At 62.2% G+C, this 19,064-nt stretch overlaps 1 protein-coding gene and 1 long non-coding RNA gene across 4 annotated transcripts in view; one reads left to right on the top strand and one right to left on the bottom strand.

Annotated features, from left to right (window-relative positions):
• Nucleotides 1-19,064, bottom strand: part of PLCH2 (phospholipase C eta 2) — a 64,434-nt gene that overhangs the window by 23,780 nt on the left and 21,590 nt on the right. The window contains exon 1 of one of the 3 annotated variants that reach the window (XM_044942884.2): nucleotides 8,460-8,699. The exons of the other annotated variants lie outside the window; for them this stretch is intronic. Coding sequence (XP_044798819.2) covers nucleotides 8,460-8,502 — 43 coding nt within the window. The 5' untranslated portion in view covers nucleotides 8,503-8,699. Of the gene's footprint in view, nucleotides 1-8,459; nucleotides 8,700-19,064 lie in introns of those variants that run through there. 3 annotated transcript variants of the gene reach the window in all.
• On the top strand, nucleotides 721-12,604 carry LOC123333682. Its single transcript, XR_006551129.2, has 3 exons — nucleotides 721-854; nucleotides 4,155-4,295; nucleotides 11,803-12,604. It is a non-coding gene; the product is annotated as an uncharacterized LOC123333682 (long non-coding RNA).

Here is a 19,064-nt window from a genome sequence, read left to right as displayed (position 1 = left end):
GGGCACCCAGTAGGGACAGGTGCACAGGGTGGTGGGCTCCACTGAGACACCAGGAGGTGAGGGGATGGTGTGGCCGCGGGGACATAGTAGCAGGTGAAGAGAGGAGGCTGGGGGTGAGGACAGGGATGGTGCAGGGGCCTAGAACAACTGGGCCAAGCCCCACTCCCCCAGGTGGACAGAGACCCAGTGGAACGGACCAACCTGAATGGGGCCCTCCACAGGCCAGCCCCACTGGGACAGACTCTACTGTCCCATCCCCCCCAGAGTCTCACCGCAGTCAAGAGCACCCACTCTGTCGGCCTCTTAGGGCCGACATGTCTGACCCCAGCATGCTGGCCTCTCCCCACCGGGGCTGAAGGTGCTACTGACCCCAAAGTACCAGGGATCCCCTCAGAGAGTGTCCAGCCAGCACATCCACCAGGACCATGCCCTCGGCCCCTCCTTGCTCCTGACTCCCCCACCCCTTCCTTCCCCACTGCTCGCCTGGGGTTCAGCCTCCAGACCCCAAGTGGGGGGCTCAGAGAGGCAGACCAGGGGATGCTGTCAGAGCCCCAAGACCCTCAGAGGGAAACCGAGGGGTCAGGAGGTTACAGGTTTGCATGGGGGCTGGTGGGAGCTCCCAGGCTTTTCACACTCCGAGGAGCAGCCCCACCCTCCTGATTCCAGTGACCCTGGTGCTGGGCGGGGCTCTGGCAGGGAGGAGCAGACCAGTCCCCGCCCCAGACGACCAACCAGACAGGCCAGCCCCCTTACCTAGTGGGCCAAGCTGCCACTGTGGGGACACAGCCACGCTCCCGCCGACCCAGAGGAGGGCCTCCGCCAGGCAGGCCACGGTTCCCTTGGTCCGGCTTGGGGTAAGTGGCCAGGGGACGGACATGCCCCGATGATGGCTGGGGTGGGTTCACGGAGGCCAGGGAGGGCCGGAGCCCCCCACCCTACCTAGGCAGTGGGTCAGGTGGTGGCGGGCAGCCCCAGAGCTCCACGGGGCCCCCTTCTCTCCTCGGCTCCCTCTTTCCCTCTTCGCTGGCCTCTAGCTCCCCTGCAGGGCTGTTCCCAGGCGCCTCTGGCATTGGCCTGACTGTCACCCGCTGTCTCTGATGGCCCCTGTGCCAGTCTGCCCCCCTTCCAGGGCCACGGAAGGGTCCTGGGAGAAGCTGCAGCCCAGGGTCTGGAGGTGGAAGAGTCACAGCGCCGCTGCCCGCCCTGCCCCACCTCTGCCCAATCCCCTGCGCTAATCCAAGCCTGGATCTGGCCCAGCTGGCCAGAGGATTTAGGCCAAGGGAACTCCCAGCTGGGGACCGGCAGGGACTGGCAGTGTCGTCCGAGGCCCCAAGTCACCAGCCCCTACAACCAGCTGAGTAGGGACAGGCAGGACAGATGGGTGGTCTCCCTGGGGACCTGGAGAACACAGCTGCGAGGCCTGGGGCAATAATCCTCACAGGGACCATCCACTGGAGCACACTCTCAGGCCCCCCAGAGGCGGTGTCCCCCACCCTTCCCGTGCGGGAGACCTTGCCCCGGTGGCTAGGGTGGCCAGGGTCAGCTGCCTGGCTCACGACCGACCTGTCCTGAGGGAGGAGCTGGGCCCAGGAAGGACCAGCCTCTGCCTGCTGACCTGACACAAGGCCTAGTCAAGGCCATGCAGCTCAGGCCCAGACAAGAGCAGCTGGGGGCAATCAAGCCCAGAAGGAGCCGACTGCTCTGTGGGCAGCTCTGGGGCAGCAGGAGGCACACCCTCCTCTCGTGGGCCAGGGACCACTGAGTGTCTGGGACTTGCGGGGCAGGCCATTTTGGCAGACAATGGGGCACAGGCCGGAGGGCAGAACCCCACTGAGTCACTGCAGCTGACCTCACGTTCCTCCTGCCTCTGGCCCATTAGCCCCAGCCACCCTGTGCCCCCACCTAGGCCCGCAGGGACAGCGACAGTGCTGGGCCGGCACCCATGAGTCCTCACTGCCATAAAACCCATGGCTCCTGGGCAGTGCGTCAGCCTTCCCTCCCCAGCACAGACGGTCAGGGCCAGGCCTGGGCCACAGAGACTGGGACAGAGGGCACCAGAAACCAGGCAGCCTGGGACACTTGCTGGGGTCCTCACTGGCTCAATGGGGAGCCTCACTAGCTGCAGTCTGGGGGTGCCCTCCCCTTCCACCCCTTCCAAGGCTCCCCGCTCAGGTCACGCCCTTGGGCTCTCAGCTGATCAAGGCTCTCCTACCACCACCTGGGGGCCTTGGGTCCCCATCTTCGTGGTCAAGGCCCCTGGGAGAGGGCACAACACCCACATCCCAGACTCCCTGCATCTTCATGGCTGCCCCGGGCCGTAATCCTGCACTGACCAGGCAGATGAGGTCAGGCTAATCCAGCCTCACTCTGGGCTCTGCAGCCAGGGCTCCTCTACCGCCCAGGGGACCCACAGCACCCATGATGCTCCATGAGACAGGTGGGCACAGGATTGCAGCCACTGTGCGAAGCCAGGAATGCCCCAGACTGCAGGGCACTGAGGGGAGCCCCCCAGGGGTGCTGCCTCACCCCATGGCGCGCCTGAGCACACCAGGTGCGAAAGCTACGCCCCAGTTCATTGCCAAGCTGGGCTCGAACCCACGACAGGCCCCAAGCCCAAGTGGCTCCGTCCCCCAAACCAGGAGGCCTGGGTCCCCTGCTTCTCACCCCCCACAAGGGCACCAGGCTGGCAACACCATCTGGGACCCATGCCCACACAGTCGCTTGAGCCAGTCCCACCCTTCACTCCCTGAGTCACACTTGGGGCCCAGGACCTGAGAAACCCCCTCCACTGTGTGGAGTCCTCTGTCCTGTGACCCTGGGGACTCTTTCAAGGCTCCTCGTCCACCTCGCAGCTACTGATGGGACTGCGTGTATTCACCTCTGCAATCCCCACCTCCTGAGAGAGGAAGTCCGGGCCTGTCCTGCTCTGCCCCTGCACTGGCTGAGACTTGGCACTCAAGTGTGGGTGGGCACAGGGCCCAGGCCACCAAGCCAGCTCCAGGAGATGACAAGGAGCCAGCATCTGACCCGGCCGTCCAACCTTCTAAGGCTCAGCCTCCTGAGGCAGCACCAACACCTCCAGCTGCAGCCCTGGGGGACCTTGGCCAGAGGACACAGCAGACAGGGGGCAGGGCACCTCTTGAGGCCAGGAGAGAGCACAGTGCCCTGGATCCTACAACAACCCCTGGAGGAGAGGCCCCGGGGGCCCACCCCACCTCAGCCGCTGCCCCACAGCAGAATTGCTGGCCGGGACACCTGGCCACAGCACCGCCAGGAAGTGGAGGCCTCAGGCACCTCACCTTGTCCCCCACCTCTGTTCCCCCAGCTGTGAGAAGGCAGCCCCAAGCCCTTCACTCCTTCCTTCCCCAAGCCCTGAGGAGGACGGCGGCCACGGGACATGGGCGGCCACTGCGCCAAGGAGGGAGTGCCCTCGCAGTCCGGTCAGAAGCTGGGCGGCTCTGGCTTAATTTTGTTTTTATGGCCAAGATCGATCTTGTCCTAACACAGCAGCCAGCACCTCCACCTCCCCCTTGGGAAGACTGGAAAATCAATTTAATCTTCCAACAAAACCCACAAATTACACCCACACTCTTCCTGGTGCGAGCACACACACACGCATGCACGCATGCACATGGACCCTTGTGGCACCCAGGCTCTCCATGCGGGGCACCTGCCTTATCCACTCGCCTTTCAGAGGGCAAACCTGTATCTCCCTTCCTGCTTGCCTGCCTCCAGCCCCTCCCTCCTCTAAGGCTTCAGAGCTTTCTTAAAGAACCTTTGAACAGGCCACTCCTTCATCCACTCTGCTCAGAGTGGTCAGCAACAGTGGGACACATGGGCCCAAGGCTGCTCTGGCCCTGCCCCCACTGCAGGCCCCCACTGGGTCCTCAGCCCTCCGCCCTCTCCCCACACTGCATGGCGGGCCCAGCTTAGCATGCAGTGGGTGCTCAGACAGTGCTTGGCTAGAGAAGGGGAAGGCGGACAGGGCCAGTGTGCCGGGCTCCAGCGCCCACAGGGCCTCAGCCCCTGGCCGGCACCTCCAGGAGGGAGGGACGGGCCCACTCACATATGGCGGAGATTATTTAAACGTCTAGAAGCAGCGCGCCCCCCCGCACGTCTGGGAGCCTCCTCCCCAACTATTTTTATTTTACCAGGCAGTGTGAGCTGGAGCCTTCAAGTCCACCCTCCCAGGCGAGAGACCTCGCGGAAGCTATGCCCAGGGCCTGGGGGCATAGAGCCCAGGCTGGCCTGAGGGGTCCACACCAGGCAGTGAAGTTGAAAGGTCACTTCGCCAGGTCAGCAAGGCCTGGGCCTTGCCCCCGACAGTCCTGGGGTAGGGCTGAGGGCTGGTGGCGGGGGCAGCTGCCGGGGAGGGAGACACTGTCACCAGGCTGTGCCCTTTTCCTCCCGCAGGGCCCCTCCCACAGGCAGGCAGCTCAGTCCTGCAGCGGAAAGAGGAGCCTTTGGTGGGCGGGGGCCTGGCCCTGGTGTCTCACCCAGCTGGGCAGTGAGGAGAGTCACAGGGGCAGGGGGTGAGTGGCCAGGCTCTGCTCTGCCATCTTGGGCTGTTTCTGACTACCCGCCCTCTGCTAGCCTGTGCACTGGATCTCAGGAAGCTGGGGATCGAGAGTGTCCTAGAGGATGGGACAGACTGACGGCCAGTCTTGCTCCATCCAGCAGGCCAGTCGGGCTGAGCTTGTCCCTTCCGCTTGCCCAGAGGCCCTTGGTGCTCCTGCTCTGGGCGGGGACAGCAGCAGCCTCCCCACCACCCTGCTCCCTCTGCAGCTGGTGGCCCAAGTTCCTGCCAGGATCAGTCCCAGGAGGGCCTGTGGGAACCTTCTGTCCACCGACTAATAGAGAGATGTAGCCAAAGCACTCACGGGGGTCGAAGCTGTCCACAGCTGTCCCACAGCCTCCTGTGGCAGTGGACACAGTAGACAGGACACTTTCTGGGGCAGGGGGTGTCCAGTGCCCTGCACCTGCCCCCTGGAGAAGCCCCTTCCCACACAGTGTGCCCCCACATTGTCCCGGAGCCATCTGAGCACCACAGGGGCCGGGGTTTTCCAACACTCAGCCTTCCTCTGCCCATGCAGCAGAGCCGGGGTCGCCTCGCACCAGCCAGGGACAGTGGAAGCCCCGGGTCCCCTACCTGGCTATAGTGGCACTCATCCCATTCCACAGATTTTGGGAGAGGACTCCGCTAGCAGTGTTCATGACCTCCAGCTCTCAAAGGCACCCCAGTGCCCGTGTTCTGGGTGCTCCCAAGTCCCCTCATGGCATCACTGGGCAAGGCTCGACGCCATGTGGGCCAGCACATGTCAGGATAGGCCCCGGGGAGCCACCGGGAGCAGCTGGAGGGGGAGAGAGCAGCTCACAGCGGCACTGGAAGAGGGGCACTTTCCTGAAAAGTCACCAGATGGAACCTGGTCTGCCTGGGGGGAGGAGAGGAAACTCCTGCCGGGCTGGGCGGGGGGGCAGCTCCGAGGGAGGGGTCCTTGCATACTGACGAGCCAGTCCTGCCCCAACCCCATACCCAGCCAGGCCCCGTGGGGAGGCCGTGCAGCAGCTGGTGGGGCTGGATGGCTACCAGGCAGAGTGGGCACAGAGCCACGAAGGAGCAGAGAACAGAGGATGCCCAGGCCTGTCCCCCAGCCCAGCCATGCTTCCCAGCCAGGGCATCGGCCACCTCCAGGCGGCTTCCTCGAGAGCCCTGGGGCCTGGGCACCGAGAAGATGTCCCAGGATTGGGCGGGCCCCCAGAGTCTGACTTTCTGAAGCTGCCCACCCTCCCCACCAGGGGCTGCCCAACAGCCCACTCCGGCCTCCTACCCTGGGGGCCCGGTGGACCCCACACTCATGCCACTTGCTGACCGAGGAGGACACTGAACCTGGCCCACTGGCAGGTCCACCACATGGCTCCGACCTCCAGGAGGAGTTTCTGAAGGAAACAGAGCTTGGCTGAGGCAGGCGAGGCCTGGGCCAGGCTGGGTCCTGTTCAATGTGAAATAGAGACCACCCTGAGTCACCTCGAAGCTGTCTGTGGGTCCCTGGATCTGAGCAGGCTGAGGAAACCCCCCGGGACTTGGTGGGGGGTGACTTCCTCATGGCTTGGAGACTTCCTGGGCCACCACACCTGTGTTCCCTGCCTTTGGGACACAGAGCTAGAGGGGGGTCCAGGGGCCCTGGTGCAATGGGAGCAGGTGGACTCAGAGCAGCTCACCTCTCCCCTTGGCTGACCGGCCGGTGCACAAGGCCCCACCTTGGGCCCCTCCACGCAGGCTGCCCGGCGGGGGTAGAAACCCTGGCCCACTTCCTCTCCCCACACTTCCCAGGAGTGGGGAAGCAGCCTGTCCTGGGGAGGGAGTCGGCTGTCCCACCTGGAGGCCCACGCCCACCGGCCTGCCCCACACAGTAAGGCTGTCCAGCCGGTGGGAGCCCACGTAGCGGAGCAGAAAGTGAAGTCCCGGGTAGAAACAGACGTTTCCGATTACTCATCCCCCTCCTCAACGCCCCTCCCACCACAACCCTCAGTGTGTGGAGCCGGCCTGGGCTCGGCACAGGAGGGGCCTTGAGTCCCTCAACCACCCGCCCCCACCCCAGGAGAGGAACACTTCCCGGAGGGGGGCCGAGCCACTGACTTTCCAAGAGCCCCAAACCACCGCCATCCGCTCATTAGCTGTGCAGATGGAAGCTGGACCCAAGACTCCAGCCATCTGCTCCATCCTCGGCTGCACGTTTGAGGCTGTTCTCTCCCTGGGAGGGAGAGAAGGGCAGAGAAGGGCCATGCTGCATGCCCCCACTTGAGCTGGCCGAGCCCTCTGCCCAGAGGATGGGGCATGGAGGGTGGGCGGCTCTCAGTGGGTCCCGCTGCTGACAGCCCACACCCCTCCAAGGACCAGGCTCTTCCCTCGCTGGTGGCATACCCTGGCCATGTCGGGGCTCCCTCAACCTTGAGACCTTGGGGCCATGTGGCAGCAGCCATGTCCATACAGGTGGGCATCCTGCACCCAGAGGCTCTGATGGAGGCTGGGCTAGACCAGAGGTCCCCGCAGGGCAGACTGGCAGGAACATGCTGGGTCAGGACCTCTGCAGGGACCACCCACCCATGGGAGCCCTGCTGTGCACTGGGCGCTGCAGTCAGGGAGTGGGTGCTCCCAGAGTGGCATGAGCATGCAGCCAGGCCGGGAACTATATCACCATTCCATCTGTACCACCAGTCACACTGTCCTCCATTCATAAAAGGTAACTCAGCTGGGGGGGGAGGGGCAGGAGAGGGGACAGGCAATCCTGGAGTAGCCACACAGGCCAGGCACACTCTTCTCAAGGCCACCTTATGAGGGCAATCTTATGCTGTCCTTCTCTTCCACAAGAGGCTCAGAGAGGGCCAGTGCCTTGCTTGAGGTCACACAGCTCATCAGAGGCACCACCAGGGACCCATGCTCAGTCTGCTGGCAATAAAGCCCCTGCCTTCTACACAGGCTCTCCAAGGCTCCCTGCCCCCCCCCCCCCAGCCCTCCATCATGCCCATACCAATCAGAGGGCAGAACAAACTGGGTCTAGAACAACCGGATCCAGACAAGTCACCAGAAGGCTGCTCCTGCTGTCCTTGGAATCCCTTAACTTAGAATCCCAGTTCTTGTGTTGTCTGGCCAGAGACACTCCTGCTGCAGCCAGTGGGGCTGGCCCCCTTCCCTCCCTGCCTCTCCCACCCCTGGTCCAGACCAAGTGCTGCACTGGGGATACACAGAGACCCTCTTTGGAGAAGTTCTTTCCATCCCATCCCTGAAGGATAGACCACGACACCCAGCACTTGGCCCTTCTACACTCAAGCTCCTTGTGCCAGGCAGCTCCGGGCAGCCCCAGAGGACTCCTGCCACCCCTGCTGACCTGTGCAGTCTGCCCAGGGCAGTGCCCAGGCCCCCAGGTCAACACAGCGTGACAGATTTGAGCAGGAAATCGCTCACATAGGTGCCAGAGTTCAGCAACCATGGGCAGGTCCCTCAGGCAGAGGCTACCGTTGCCCTGTCCATGGTGCTGACAGAGGCGTGTGGCTGCCCCCACCACCCTGGATGGGGGCAGGGGTAAACAGGCTCAGCCCCAGGGTCCTTCAGGTCAGGACACCCCAGATTTGCGCCCCCACCAAGGCTTCTGCCCACTGGGGGCAGGCTGGCAGCCGAGGAGTGTGTTGGCTCTGCCGGGGACCTCTTCCCACTGCCCATGGGAGTGGGATGCCAGCACAAGTAGGGACAACGTGGGTCAAGGGGCAAGCAGAGGGAGGGATGTGTGGGTGTTGATGTGAATAGGGTCACCCCAGAGATCTTCGATCAGAGTGGGGGGTGGGTGGGAGTCAAACATTGCCCACGTGGGGTCAGAGGGTCACCAATGGGCATCTCAGCACCTGGTCCTAGGCTCCCCAAGGAGCTGACTGTAGCCTTCCTCCAGCCCCTCCTGACCCCTTACCTTGGTCCAGGCTGAGCCCGCCGGGGTCCCCAGGTGCTTCCATGGCCCGCAGGCGCCACCCCCACCGCTACCAGAACAGCTTGAGGGGTCCCCAGGCAGCGTGCTGGCCCCGTGAGTCCGTCAGAACCGAGCGCCCCTCGCGCGCCCATGCCCGATCAACGATCAACGAGCTGAGTGCTGAGTGCTGCCAGAGCTGCCGCTGCTGCCGGGACCGCCCCTCCCGCGGGAGCCCCGCCCGCCTTAACCCTTCACTGCCACTGCCTCGGCCAGGCTGGGAACCACAGAGGGTGGGACAGAGCACCCCAGGCAGGGGTTGGAGTGGGGGTTGGCATGAAGGAGGCACTTCTCCAGCAGAGGCTCGGGGCACCACCCCTGGCTGTCCCTGACCTCACTCCCATCCTCTGGGCCAGGTCTCCTACCAGAAGGGACAGCTGCACGCAACTGCCCCAGGAGCCAAGTGTGGTCCCAGCTGGCATCCCCCACATCACTGAACAGCCCCCTCCCAGGCAGGTGGGCCGGATCCAGGACAAGTCACCCCACTCCACAAGGGGCCCCCATGAAGGTTCAGCACTTCAGGGGTGACATTTCACTGGTTGTCCTGGTGGGGGTTGTGCAGGATGACAACAGTGGGGGTCCAGGAGCCCCTGGTGACAGCCCAGCCTCTTAGCATCCAAATCCCTCCTGTCCCCGCCCCTGCCTACCAAAAGTCTGTGGGGTCTGAGAGGTGGTGGGGCTGTGGGGTACCAGAGAATAGTCTCCTAGCATGCTGCCTGGGGCAGGCCCTACCAGGAGCCAAGCAGGGGCACAGTCTCAGGAGGACAAGTGTGGAGCAGCGCCCCCACCTCAGCCCCGACCCCCAGCAAAGCCTGCCTCTCTGGCAGCGCTCCAGTTTGACCTGCTGTAGTGCCATCGCAGGGAAACAACACTTCCCAGATCAACACAAGGGGTTTCTCTCCCTCGGGTGCTGCTTTGAAAGCTGCTGCTTCTGCCCGAAGCCCCGTCTGGCAGGGCTGACCCCGTCTGCCTAGGGGCATCCTGGGGAGGTTTACAGGGATGAGGGAGCCTGGCCTGGGGCCAGGCAGGCAAAGGGCCTGAGGAGGAGGACTGGGGGCTCCTCGGGGCTCTCTGAGCCACTGCCTCCCCAGGGGCTGATGGCTTCCTGCCAGGCAAGGCCCCCAAGTACAGATGGGGAATGGAGCCATGTGGGCTATCACCACCACCACCTGGACCCTACCCAGGGAGGGCCCAGGGTCACCCACCCAGCCCCATGAGAAGGCAGGGAGCAAAGCGAGGAGGGACAGTCCAGCAGCCACACCTGGGCTTGGTAAGTCCAGTCCCCACTGGGAATGGGCCAGCAGCCCCAAACTCTCAGAAGGGGAGAAACCGGGGCAGGAAGGGGGGAACAAGGGAGAGGAGATGACAGGCTAAACCAAAGGCAGACCTGAGATGGAGAACGTGCCGGGGGGGGGGGAGGGGGGGACAGGGTGGGGGCAGGTGTGTCGGGGAACCTCAGGGCCCTGGGGGAGGGGCTCTGGAAAGCTCAGCACGTCTCCCTGGAGTGGACCAAAGGCCCCTTAGCCCTCCCCTGTGGAGCAGCCGGATGAAACTCAAGTTCAGGTTCTAATGAATAATCCATCGGTGTCGCCAGCCCCGCCCACTGAGCTCAGCCCAGCGAGATGATTTCCGTTACTGGGGCCTGCGATTAAAGGCGGTGATTAAAAGCTGCCTGCTGCACATGTTAATTTGCTTAAGATTCTGATCTCCTAAATCTCCTTTCTGGGCATTTAAGCAAAATTCTGCCTTTGGGAGCATGTGATGTGGCCTGGCTAGTGTGGGTGGGGCTGCACGTGGAGGAAGGGCCACCAGCCCCCAGTTCAGGAGTTTGATTTCCTTCTTGTTTGAAGAAGCAAACAGGACAGTCAGGTGATGGGGAGTGGGCACAGGGCCACTGTCTGAGCCCCATCTCTGGGGCGGGTGCCTTGTGCCCTTGAGCCTCAATTCTGTCCTCCAGGCTGGGCACACTGCCCTCTCTCCTGCCCCCCTCCAATGTATGACACTCCTGCTTTGGGATCAGGCTCGGCTGCCTCAACCTGTTTTGGGTTGACTGGGGGACCAAGGGCCTTGCTCAGGCCTGGGGTTACAAGGAAGAAGGGGCTTCCCAAGCCCTGGGGACGGAGCCCAGACCTGGACACCCAGAGCTGGGTGGTGCATTTGGCCCCACAGGTCAGAACAGTTAAGGAGGACCAAGCCCAGCACTGTGACCTCTCTACCCCACTCTCTGGGGCAGGGCCACTTCCCAGCTCTAAAACGCTGTGTCCGGCAGGGGCCAGTCTGAGGCTGGATCTGGCCATGAGCTCCAGCTGGGTCCAAACTTCGGTTCCCAAGCACTGCCGGGAGGAGCCAGGAGACTGTGCCCTAAGACATGGGCGCCAGCCTGCACCTTGGACCCAGAGCCCTTGGTTTCCAGGCAGGCCTGCAAGGTGGGCAGACCTCATGGTGTCACCTTGGTTTCCCTACCCGAACTGGAAACACTGCACATGTGCCCCTAGGACCAGGCTCTGGAAGGGGGCAGCCACTCACTACCAGCTCCTGATAGCCAGGGCCACCTCAGGACCCTGCTGAGCCCATCCTCCCCTCCTAAGGCTCCCTGACCAGACCTGAGCTGGCCCTGATCCCCCCACGACACGCACCAGGGGTCACCTCCTGCTAACGCCATGCTCGGTGTCATGTGTGTATACTGCCATCACCCCTGGTCCTACAGTGTCTCCACCTAGCTCTGTCTCTGCTGGGGGTGGGGGGCTCTAAAGACTGGACAGAGACTCAGAGAGGGGCGGGGCCGCCCAGGGTCTCAGAGGGCAGAACCTGGTCCCCAGCTCCCACGGCCTACCAGAGCCCTTCCACAGCCTGAAACCCAACTCCCACTTAAGAGTTTCATGGTTTACTTAAAGGGGATGGCACAGCCCCTGTCCTGTGGTCCTGCCAGAAGAGGTCCTACAACTCTTATCCCCAAAAATGCATCAGGCAGCCCTGTCCCTGAGCTAGGTTGGAGACCTGGGCCATGACCAGGACAAGGTCTCTTCAGGCTCAGGGGACTCCCAAGGGCCTATGTGAATGCATGTGTGTGTGCCCTGAGGATGGTGGGCACTCCCGTGCACAGCCTGTGGCAGCCTGTACCTGACCCTCTGGCCTCAGCTTCCCCATCTGTAACTGAGGAAGTTCCAGTAGTTCTGAGGGAGTGGCCAGCCTGGAGCCCCAGCTGAGGCCATGGATGGTCTGGAGGGCAGGGAGGAGCAGTGGGCACCAGGCAGGGTCGCAGCTGCAACCAGGCCATCTTGTGCCACAGGTCCAAGTGCAACACCCCTCGTGGGGGCCGCTGTGAGAAGAGCCCAGCCCTGAGCCAGGGGCCGCCGTGGGGCGAGCCCAGCCCTGAGCAGTGCCTGGGCTGCAGGACAGCTGGGCAGCCTGGGCCGCAGCGGCCACGGAGCTGGACGGCCCTCAGGAGCAGACAGCCTTGAGGAATCGCCTTGCCACTGGTGGAGTAAGAAACCCTCAGAAACCTTCACGGGGCACCTCAAGGTTCCGGATTCTGACTCCTACATGAACCTCCAGGGAGATGTGCCCCAGGACCCTCTGCAGGACACCAGCGTGTGACCACAGCCTGGTTGCCTGTGAGGCTCTGCCGAGGCCCCATGGGCACCAGGGACCCGGCGCACAGCAGAGAGGTCCTGGTTGGGTCCCTGATTCTGCTTCTCCAAGGCTGCTTCGGAGTGTCCCAGTTAGCAGGGCCCTCAAGGCACCAGGTCCAACCTCTCTTCTTTTCCATAAGGAAAACCAAGCAGAGGGGTCTCGCCCAGGGATCACGGCCAGGCAGAGTCAGAGCAGAGACCAGGACCCAGGCCCTGACCTCAGGCAGCACCCGTTCCAGAAAGGTCACCCCAACAGCCACACTGGTCCCTGCTGCCGCCTCCGGTGTGGGCCCCGTGGCCCAGCGCGCACACGCATGTCTTAATCACCTCTGCAAGGAGTCGAGCGCTTGTTTAAAGATGGAAAGGCGGCCCCTTGGGCAACAAGGCGGTACTGACAGCCCCTCCGCTGGGAGTAACACAGCCCAGTGGCACCGAGGAAGTTTTATTAATTATTTAACAATGAAGCCAATTTAGCATCACTTTCTTGGTTGGTTTGAGAGTTCTGTAAACGTTACGGCTTCTGTTAAAGGGACTGAGAAGCCCGGGAGGCCTTCATGGGTGACCTGATGCACCCCATCATCTTAGATACGCACTCAACACACCAGTAAGGGCTGAGCAACATCCTGCCTTGGGAAGTAGCTGGGGAGGCAGAGGCAAGTGGCACACAGAGGCCAGGCAGGGGTCAGCCCCTCTGTCTGGGCCCCAGGATGTCCTCCTATGAAGATTTCCTGCTCCCTCAGGCCCTGATCCCCTCGTGGGATCACCCCTGTGATGAGCTGAGCCCAGGGCTTGGGCCTGAGGTTGCGATCACAGAGGAGCACTTGGCCTGGCTGGAGAGGACTGACTAAGGGCAACCAGCCTGACCAAGCTGCCTGGAGTGACCACAGCTGCCCAGAGTGACCACAGGCCACGGGAGGAGATGGGGGCAGGGTGTGAGGTGGCAGTGTGGTGTGCGGCCAGCTCAGGCCAAGCTCCAGAGAGCATCTGGGAAGATGACTGAGAAAATGGGACCCAAGGAACCGATAACTGGACAGAATCATGGGGTACAGGGTGAACAGCCCAGGAGACCCCGACGCAGACTTCCTGGGTGAGAAGGGTGCTGCTCTGGGCCTGGCATCCCCACCACCCCCCACACCCCCATGACAGCCCCCTACAAGGGCATGAACCTGTCTTTTGGGGCCCCAAGCCTGGCAGAGCCAGGTGACCCTTTGAAAGAAACATCGTTGCTCAATCCCCAGGCAGGAGAGGGACAGAGTCTCACACAGCAAGGAGGGGCTGGGTTTGAGGTCGGTGGATTCAGAGGGCAACAGGGGCAGCGGAGTCTCACTGACCAGGGAGGTTCCCATCGCCACAGCCTCCTTGAGGGTCACCGGGCAGGATGAGGGCCAAGGCCCCAATGTGGCCAGATCCCTAGAACTTCAGGTCAGCCTGTGGGAGGAGGCAGGAAAAATAGACTGGCAGAGAGAGGAGGACACAGATGGGGGAGGAAGGAGGAGTTCCCAGAAGATTCTGCCTGAATGGCCAAGGCCACACCCTCACGTGCAGGCCCCCAGCTTCCCAGGGGCCCAGTCCCCACTCAGGCAGGGGCACCGCAGCTACGACACACATCCACTCACCTCCCCCAACCCTTCCCCTGGACAGCCTTGTGCCCAGACCACCAGAGGGGCCTGGCGAGGTCACTGGGTCAGGGCCCAGCCCGAGGCTGCTGCGCTCCCCCAGACACAGCCCACGGGAACAGCATTGCCCTCACTGCCCGGCGCTGCTGCCCTGCACCAACCTGACCTAGATTCTGCGCCCTCATGCAGAGCTGGGCAGAGCCATGGCTGCCGGGCACCAAGACAGTGGGCTGGTTTCCAGGCTAAATGTGGCTGCAGAGCCGCCGGCCCAGCCCACCCAAGGCAACCCCCAACACCCCAGAAGCGGCCTACCATTGACCCCGTAGCAGACTGCGTCAGGCCCCAGGACCTGGGCATCCCCTTCAGCCTCGCCAGGCTGTGCACCATCTTGGCACCCATGTGCCCCTGAGCACGGGGATGGAAAGCCACTTGGCCACTTGCGTCAACTAAAACTACACACATCTTTGAAATTAGAAGCATGTGCATGCCAAACCCAGCCTTTGGCCACCAGGCCCGCAAGCCTTGGACATCCTCCTAGACCAGAGGGGCACAGGTGGCACGCATCCCCATGCTCTGGCCACATTCCGCCACCCGTGTCCCTGGGCTGTCCTTCCTCGCCCTTCCCCCCACCTGTTCCACTGCCACACACCGACCCCCACCGCAGCCAACAGCCAATGTTTATTAACCACCTGCTATGTGCCAGGCATTGTGCTTGGGGCTGGGGAGGGAGTGATGAGTGAAGTGGAAGCAGCCCACACCCTCAGGGAGCTTGCAGTTCAGGGAAGGTGGAGGAGTGGTCAGCAGTCCCAGGCCCTTTGCGGGAGCCCTGGGTTGGGTATGCAGAGCGGGGGACCCCTGGAGCCATCAGCTTTTGCAAACCCTGGGAGAGGACAGGTCACTGCACTGTGCGGGGGCGTCTCTGACAGGGGCGGGGAGCCGCTCTTCAGGCAGGGCCCAGACCAGGCAGAGAGGGGGCTGAGGGCACAAGGAGGCCAGAACAGAAGCAGAGATTTCAGTGGGACCACATTCACACAGTAAGATGAGTTCTGGGCCCAGGATCCAGCTCAGGGCACAGAGGAGCCGGAGGTGGGTGAGTGGGAGGAGTTACTTGACCCCTCCTTGGCCATCAGCTCCCACCCCGCTCCCGCCAAGGACGAACAGACAGTCCTGTCACTGGTGCTGGCCTGAAACCGTCCTCTAAAAGCTGCCTGCCCCAGTCTTCCCGGAGGTGCAATTTCATGTACAAATTATTTCTAAATTTACTCCATTGCTATATCCAGACGGCCACTTGCTGGGTGTTCGTTGGTAGAATGGAAACCATTTAAAAATCCTGGGCACCAGCACATGTGCCTCCAACCACAAAACTGAATAAGCAAATTAGAAAGGATTTACGATAAGGGTGGAGTCTGTCCTGATGACTTGTAGGGGGAAGGTGAGGCCACTGGGACAGGGCCAGGAGGGAAGGGCTCAGGGGCTCCAGGCACGTGGAGAGTGCCCTGCAAGCTCGTGGCACCCGCCAGATTCCCAGTTTTTCCACAACACATGCTGAACTCAGTCTGGACACAGACCACAAGGGGCCTTCAGGACTGACCCTTTACAAAGAGAAGCCAGGTCCTACGAAGCCATGGTAGGCATGTGGACAAGGACACCCTGGGTGTCACCAAATCCTGACCAGTGTCCAAGGGCCGCCCCAGTCACTGGGAGAGGGGGCCCCAGAGCAAGAAGTTAGCCACTAGCACCAGGAGACTGCTGACAATCAGCTTTCCACCAGCGGGACAAAGCTTACATCCACACAAGTATTCAAACCCAGCAAGACTCCAGGGACACAGGAGGCAGACACAGGGAATGAAATCGGGACTGTCCCATGAAGACGGGTCTATGGGGGGACACCAGTTTTTGAGAGCACAAGTCTGCCCAGGAGGCCTCAGCCGGTGCCAAACAGACCCACTGTCCCTCCACACCCCTGCCCCACAATGGAGTTCAGATCAGATCACATCAGTCACTCAGTCATGTCCGACTCTTTGCGACCCCATGAATCACAGCACACCAGGCCTCCCTGTCCATCACCAACTCCCGGAGTTCACTGAGACTCACGTCCATCGAGTCAGTGATGCCATCCAGCCATCTCATCCTCTGTCCTCCCCTTCTCCTCCTGCCCCCAATCCCTCCCAGCATCAGGGTCTTTTCCAATGAATCAACTCTTCGCATGAAGGCCCTAATCATTACTCCTTCAGAGAGGTGGGCAATGCCCTGAGCAAGAGGGGTGCAGGGTGTCTGGGAGCAAGTGTGAGCACAGCTGGGAGAGTGAACACAGTTCAGAAAGGGGGTGTGAACACAGCTCAAGAGATGAGTGGGGGTGTGAAAACACAGCTGGGAGGAGGTGTGAACACATAGCTGGGGAAGGTGTGAACACACAGCTGGGGGGAGGTGGGGACACATAGCTGGGGGGGAGTGTGAACACACAGGTCAGGGGAGGTGTGAACACAGCTGGGGAGAGGTGGGGTCACCCAGCTGGGAGAAGTATGAACACACAGCTGGGGGAGGTGTGAACACACAGGTCAGGGGAGGTATGAACACATAGCTGGGCAGAGGTGGAGCCACACAGCTAGGGGAGGTATGAACACACAGGCCAGGTAAAGTGTGAACACACGGCTGGGGGAAGTGTGAACACCCAGCTGGGAGAAGTGTGAACACACAGCTGGGGGGAGGTGGGGACACATAGCTGGGGGGAGGTGTAAACACACAGGTCAGGGGAGGTATGAACACATAGCTGGGCAGAGGTGGGGCCACAGAGCTGGGGGAGGTATGAACACACAGGCTAGGTAAAGTGTGAACACACAGCTGGGGGAGGTGCGAACACACAGCTGGGGAAGGTGTGAACACACAAGTCAGGACCAGGGCACCTGGAAATCATACTTTCCCTCACGTTCAGAGACACCAAGATCCAAATGGACCAGGGGTCCCACCAGGCAGCCAAGGGTTCAGGGCCTGGGGGGATGTGGAGGGGCCCCTCTCACTACTCTGTGCAGAGGACACTGCCCACAGAACAGGCAGTCTGGGCTCCTGTGTCCATTAGCTTCCTGCTCAGCTTCCCTGAGCCTCGACCCTGGGCAGTCGCCTCTCCTTTGCTTTCAGGTTCCCAGGGACGACAACCTGGGGTGGTGACAGGTCACTCCCCTGCCACATGGTGATCGCCACCCAGGTTCCCTCCACGTACATGCATTTCCACTCACAGCCCAGGGCATGAAGCCCTGGACAGACATAGCACTGGGAGCCCAGGCACCATGCCCTTGGCCCCCTGCTGGCCCCTTGCAATTGTGTGGGCCCCCGCAGCCATCAAGTGCTACACATGCAAATGTTTATTTTCTCTTAGGGCACAAAAAAATAAAAGCAAGAGGGTTGGCCTATCCGGCGGGTGAGTCACTGAGGGTGTTCAAGCAGAGGCGGGGAGCAGCCCCCAGCACCTCACAGTGGGGATGGGAACAGCCCCACCCACCCACCCCTGCAGGTGCCACCTTGACACAGAAGGAATGCTGGTCAGCCTCTGGCTAGTCACTCCAAGGAAAGCTGCCTCCTCCAGGGAGTCCTCACTGACCACCTGCAACCTCTTGGTGCCCCTCAGGGGTGGGAAGTCACCCAGTAGGCTCAAGAAGGGGGCATCCCCCACTTCAGCAGACCATGGTTCCCCAGGGACCAGCTGAGCCTCATACTTCTAAGTGACCCACTGTTGGCAGCTGGAAACGAGGGCAGAGGGGTCAGGAACCCCATATCATAGCCCTTGGGGCTGCCGAGGCACAAGGCCCCCCAAACCCCAAGTCCCTCACAGCCCCCACCCCATGGCTGCACCTGCCCCTGAGTGGGCAACCAGCCGACTGACTGCAGGCTGGGGTTCCAGCAAGCCGGGGCGGGCTGACCCAGAACAGCCCCTCAGGGCCAGATCACACTCCTGTTCACCGAGGATGGAGTCACCAGCCCATCGGTCCAGGATGGCTTCCAAGGGTGGCCCCACCTGGCCCGTCCTGAGAGATATGTGAGTGTCCTATCCCCAGACCACCTGGGTAAGGACTGACCACTGTGATGACCATCCAGGCAGGACGGAAAGCCACTGCAATAGCCTGGAGATGGCTCCTTAGGAAAGGGGATGGCAGCCAGGGACCCAGACTGGACAGAGGATCCGAAGCAAAGGCTCATGGATGGTGCCAACCACCCTGTGGTGCCCCAGTCACAGGGGCAAACCCCACAGTCTTTTCCCACCTGGGAGCTGATATGGCCCTGGGACCCATTCTCTGCCCATGGAGCACAGCCCTCCCCGAGCCCGGGGAAGGATGGGAGGGGTTGTCCTCTGAGGACTAGATGGGCTACAAGCCAGGGCCCTCCTCCCACCCAGACCCTTGGACAAGCCCAGATGAGGGGAAGGTGCCAGAGGTGGTGGCAGCTTCCAGCCCGATCCTCCACATGGACCAGCGCCCTGCCCTTCCATCTTCCCTCCCACCCTGTAGGACCAAGGGGCACTCACAAATGCAGTCTGGGCTCTGCGGGAGGCCAACTGCTGGGGGGTTGCCTGGGCCCCCACCTGACAAGCCTGCAGGTTTCAGATGGGCCAAGCAGCCCCAGTGACCTCGTGTGTCACCAGGAGTGGGGCCCAGTGGTGACGGCTGAGTCACCTCCTAGGGCTTTTTCAGGCTCAGCTGAGTGCAAGGGGGCAATTTAGGTCTTTTTGAGGAGACAGGAGAGCACGTGATAGAGAACACGAGGTCAGGACTGAGCACGCAGCCACGTGTCCCCCCGCAATGGGACGCCCCCAGCTCCTGCAGGTGGGGGCCGCAGATGCAGCGTGGGGCCTTGATGGGGTAGGAGCAGGCACCCCAGAGGTGGGGTGTGTAATGGGCTTGCTGAGCTGGTGGGGCCAGGTGGGCCTTGATGCATGACTGGGGGGGTTGCGTCCTAGAAACCAGCTGTGGCTCTTTGAGTGTCTTTCTAGGAGGGGCAGCCCAGCAGCCCTCACCCCACTCCTGTTCTGTCCTGGGCAGCAGGCAGAGGAGGTCAAAGGCTAGTAGGGGTCTGGCGCTATGGTCTGATGTATCATCTGGTCAGGCAGCTGGCTGACCCTGACTGTGGCTACAGACCCGAGGGGTATGGGCTGGTGGCCTCCCTGTGCCTAATGTCCCCCTCTGGTCATACTGACCCTCCCTGGGCCTCTGTCGTTCCCTATCCATCTGCCTGCTCTGAGAAAAGTCCCCCAGAACCGGGCACCAGCCAGAGTCCGTCCTTTCTGGCTCCTCGGCTGTCCAGCTCAAGCCGGC

Source organism: Bubalus bubalis, chromosome 5 (assembly GCF_019923935.1).
Source record: "Bubalus bubalis isolate 160015118507 breed Murrah chromosome 5, NDDB_SH_1, whole genome shotgun sequence".
Taxonomy (NCBI): Eukaryota; Metazoa; Chordata; class Mammalia; order Artiodactyla; family Bovidae; genus Bubalus; species Bubalus bubalis.
The sequence above is the reverse complement of the archived record's forward strand: the minus strand, read 5'-3'. Positions and strand labels throughout refer to the sequence as shown.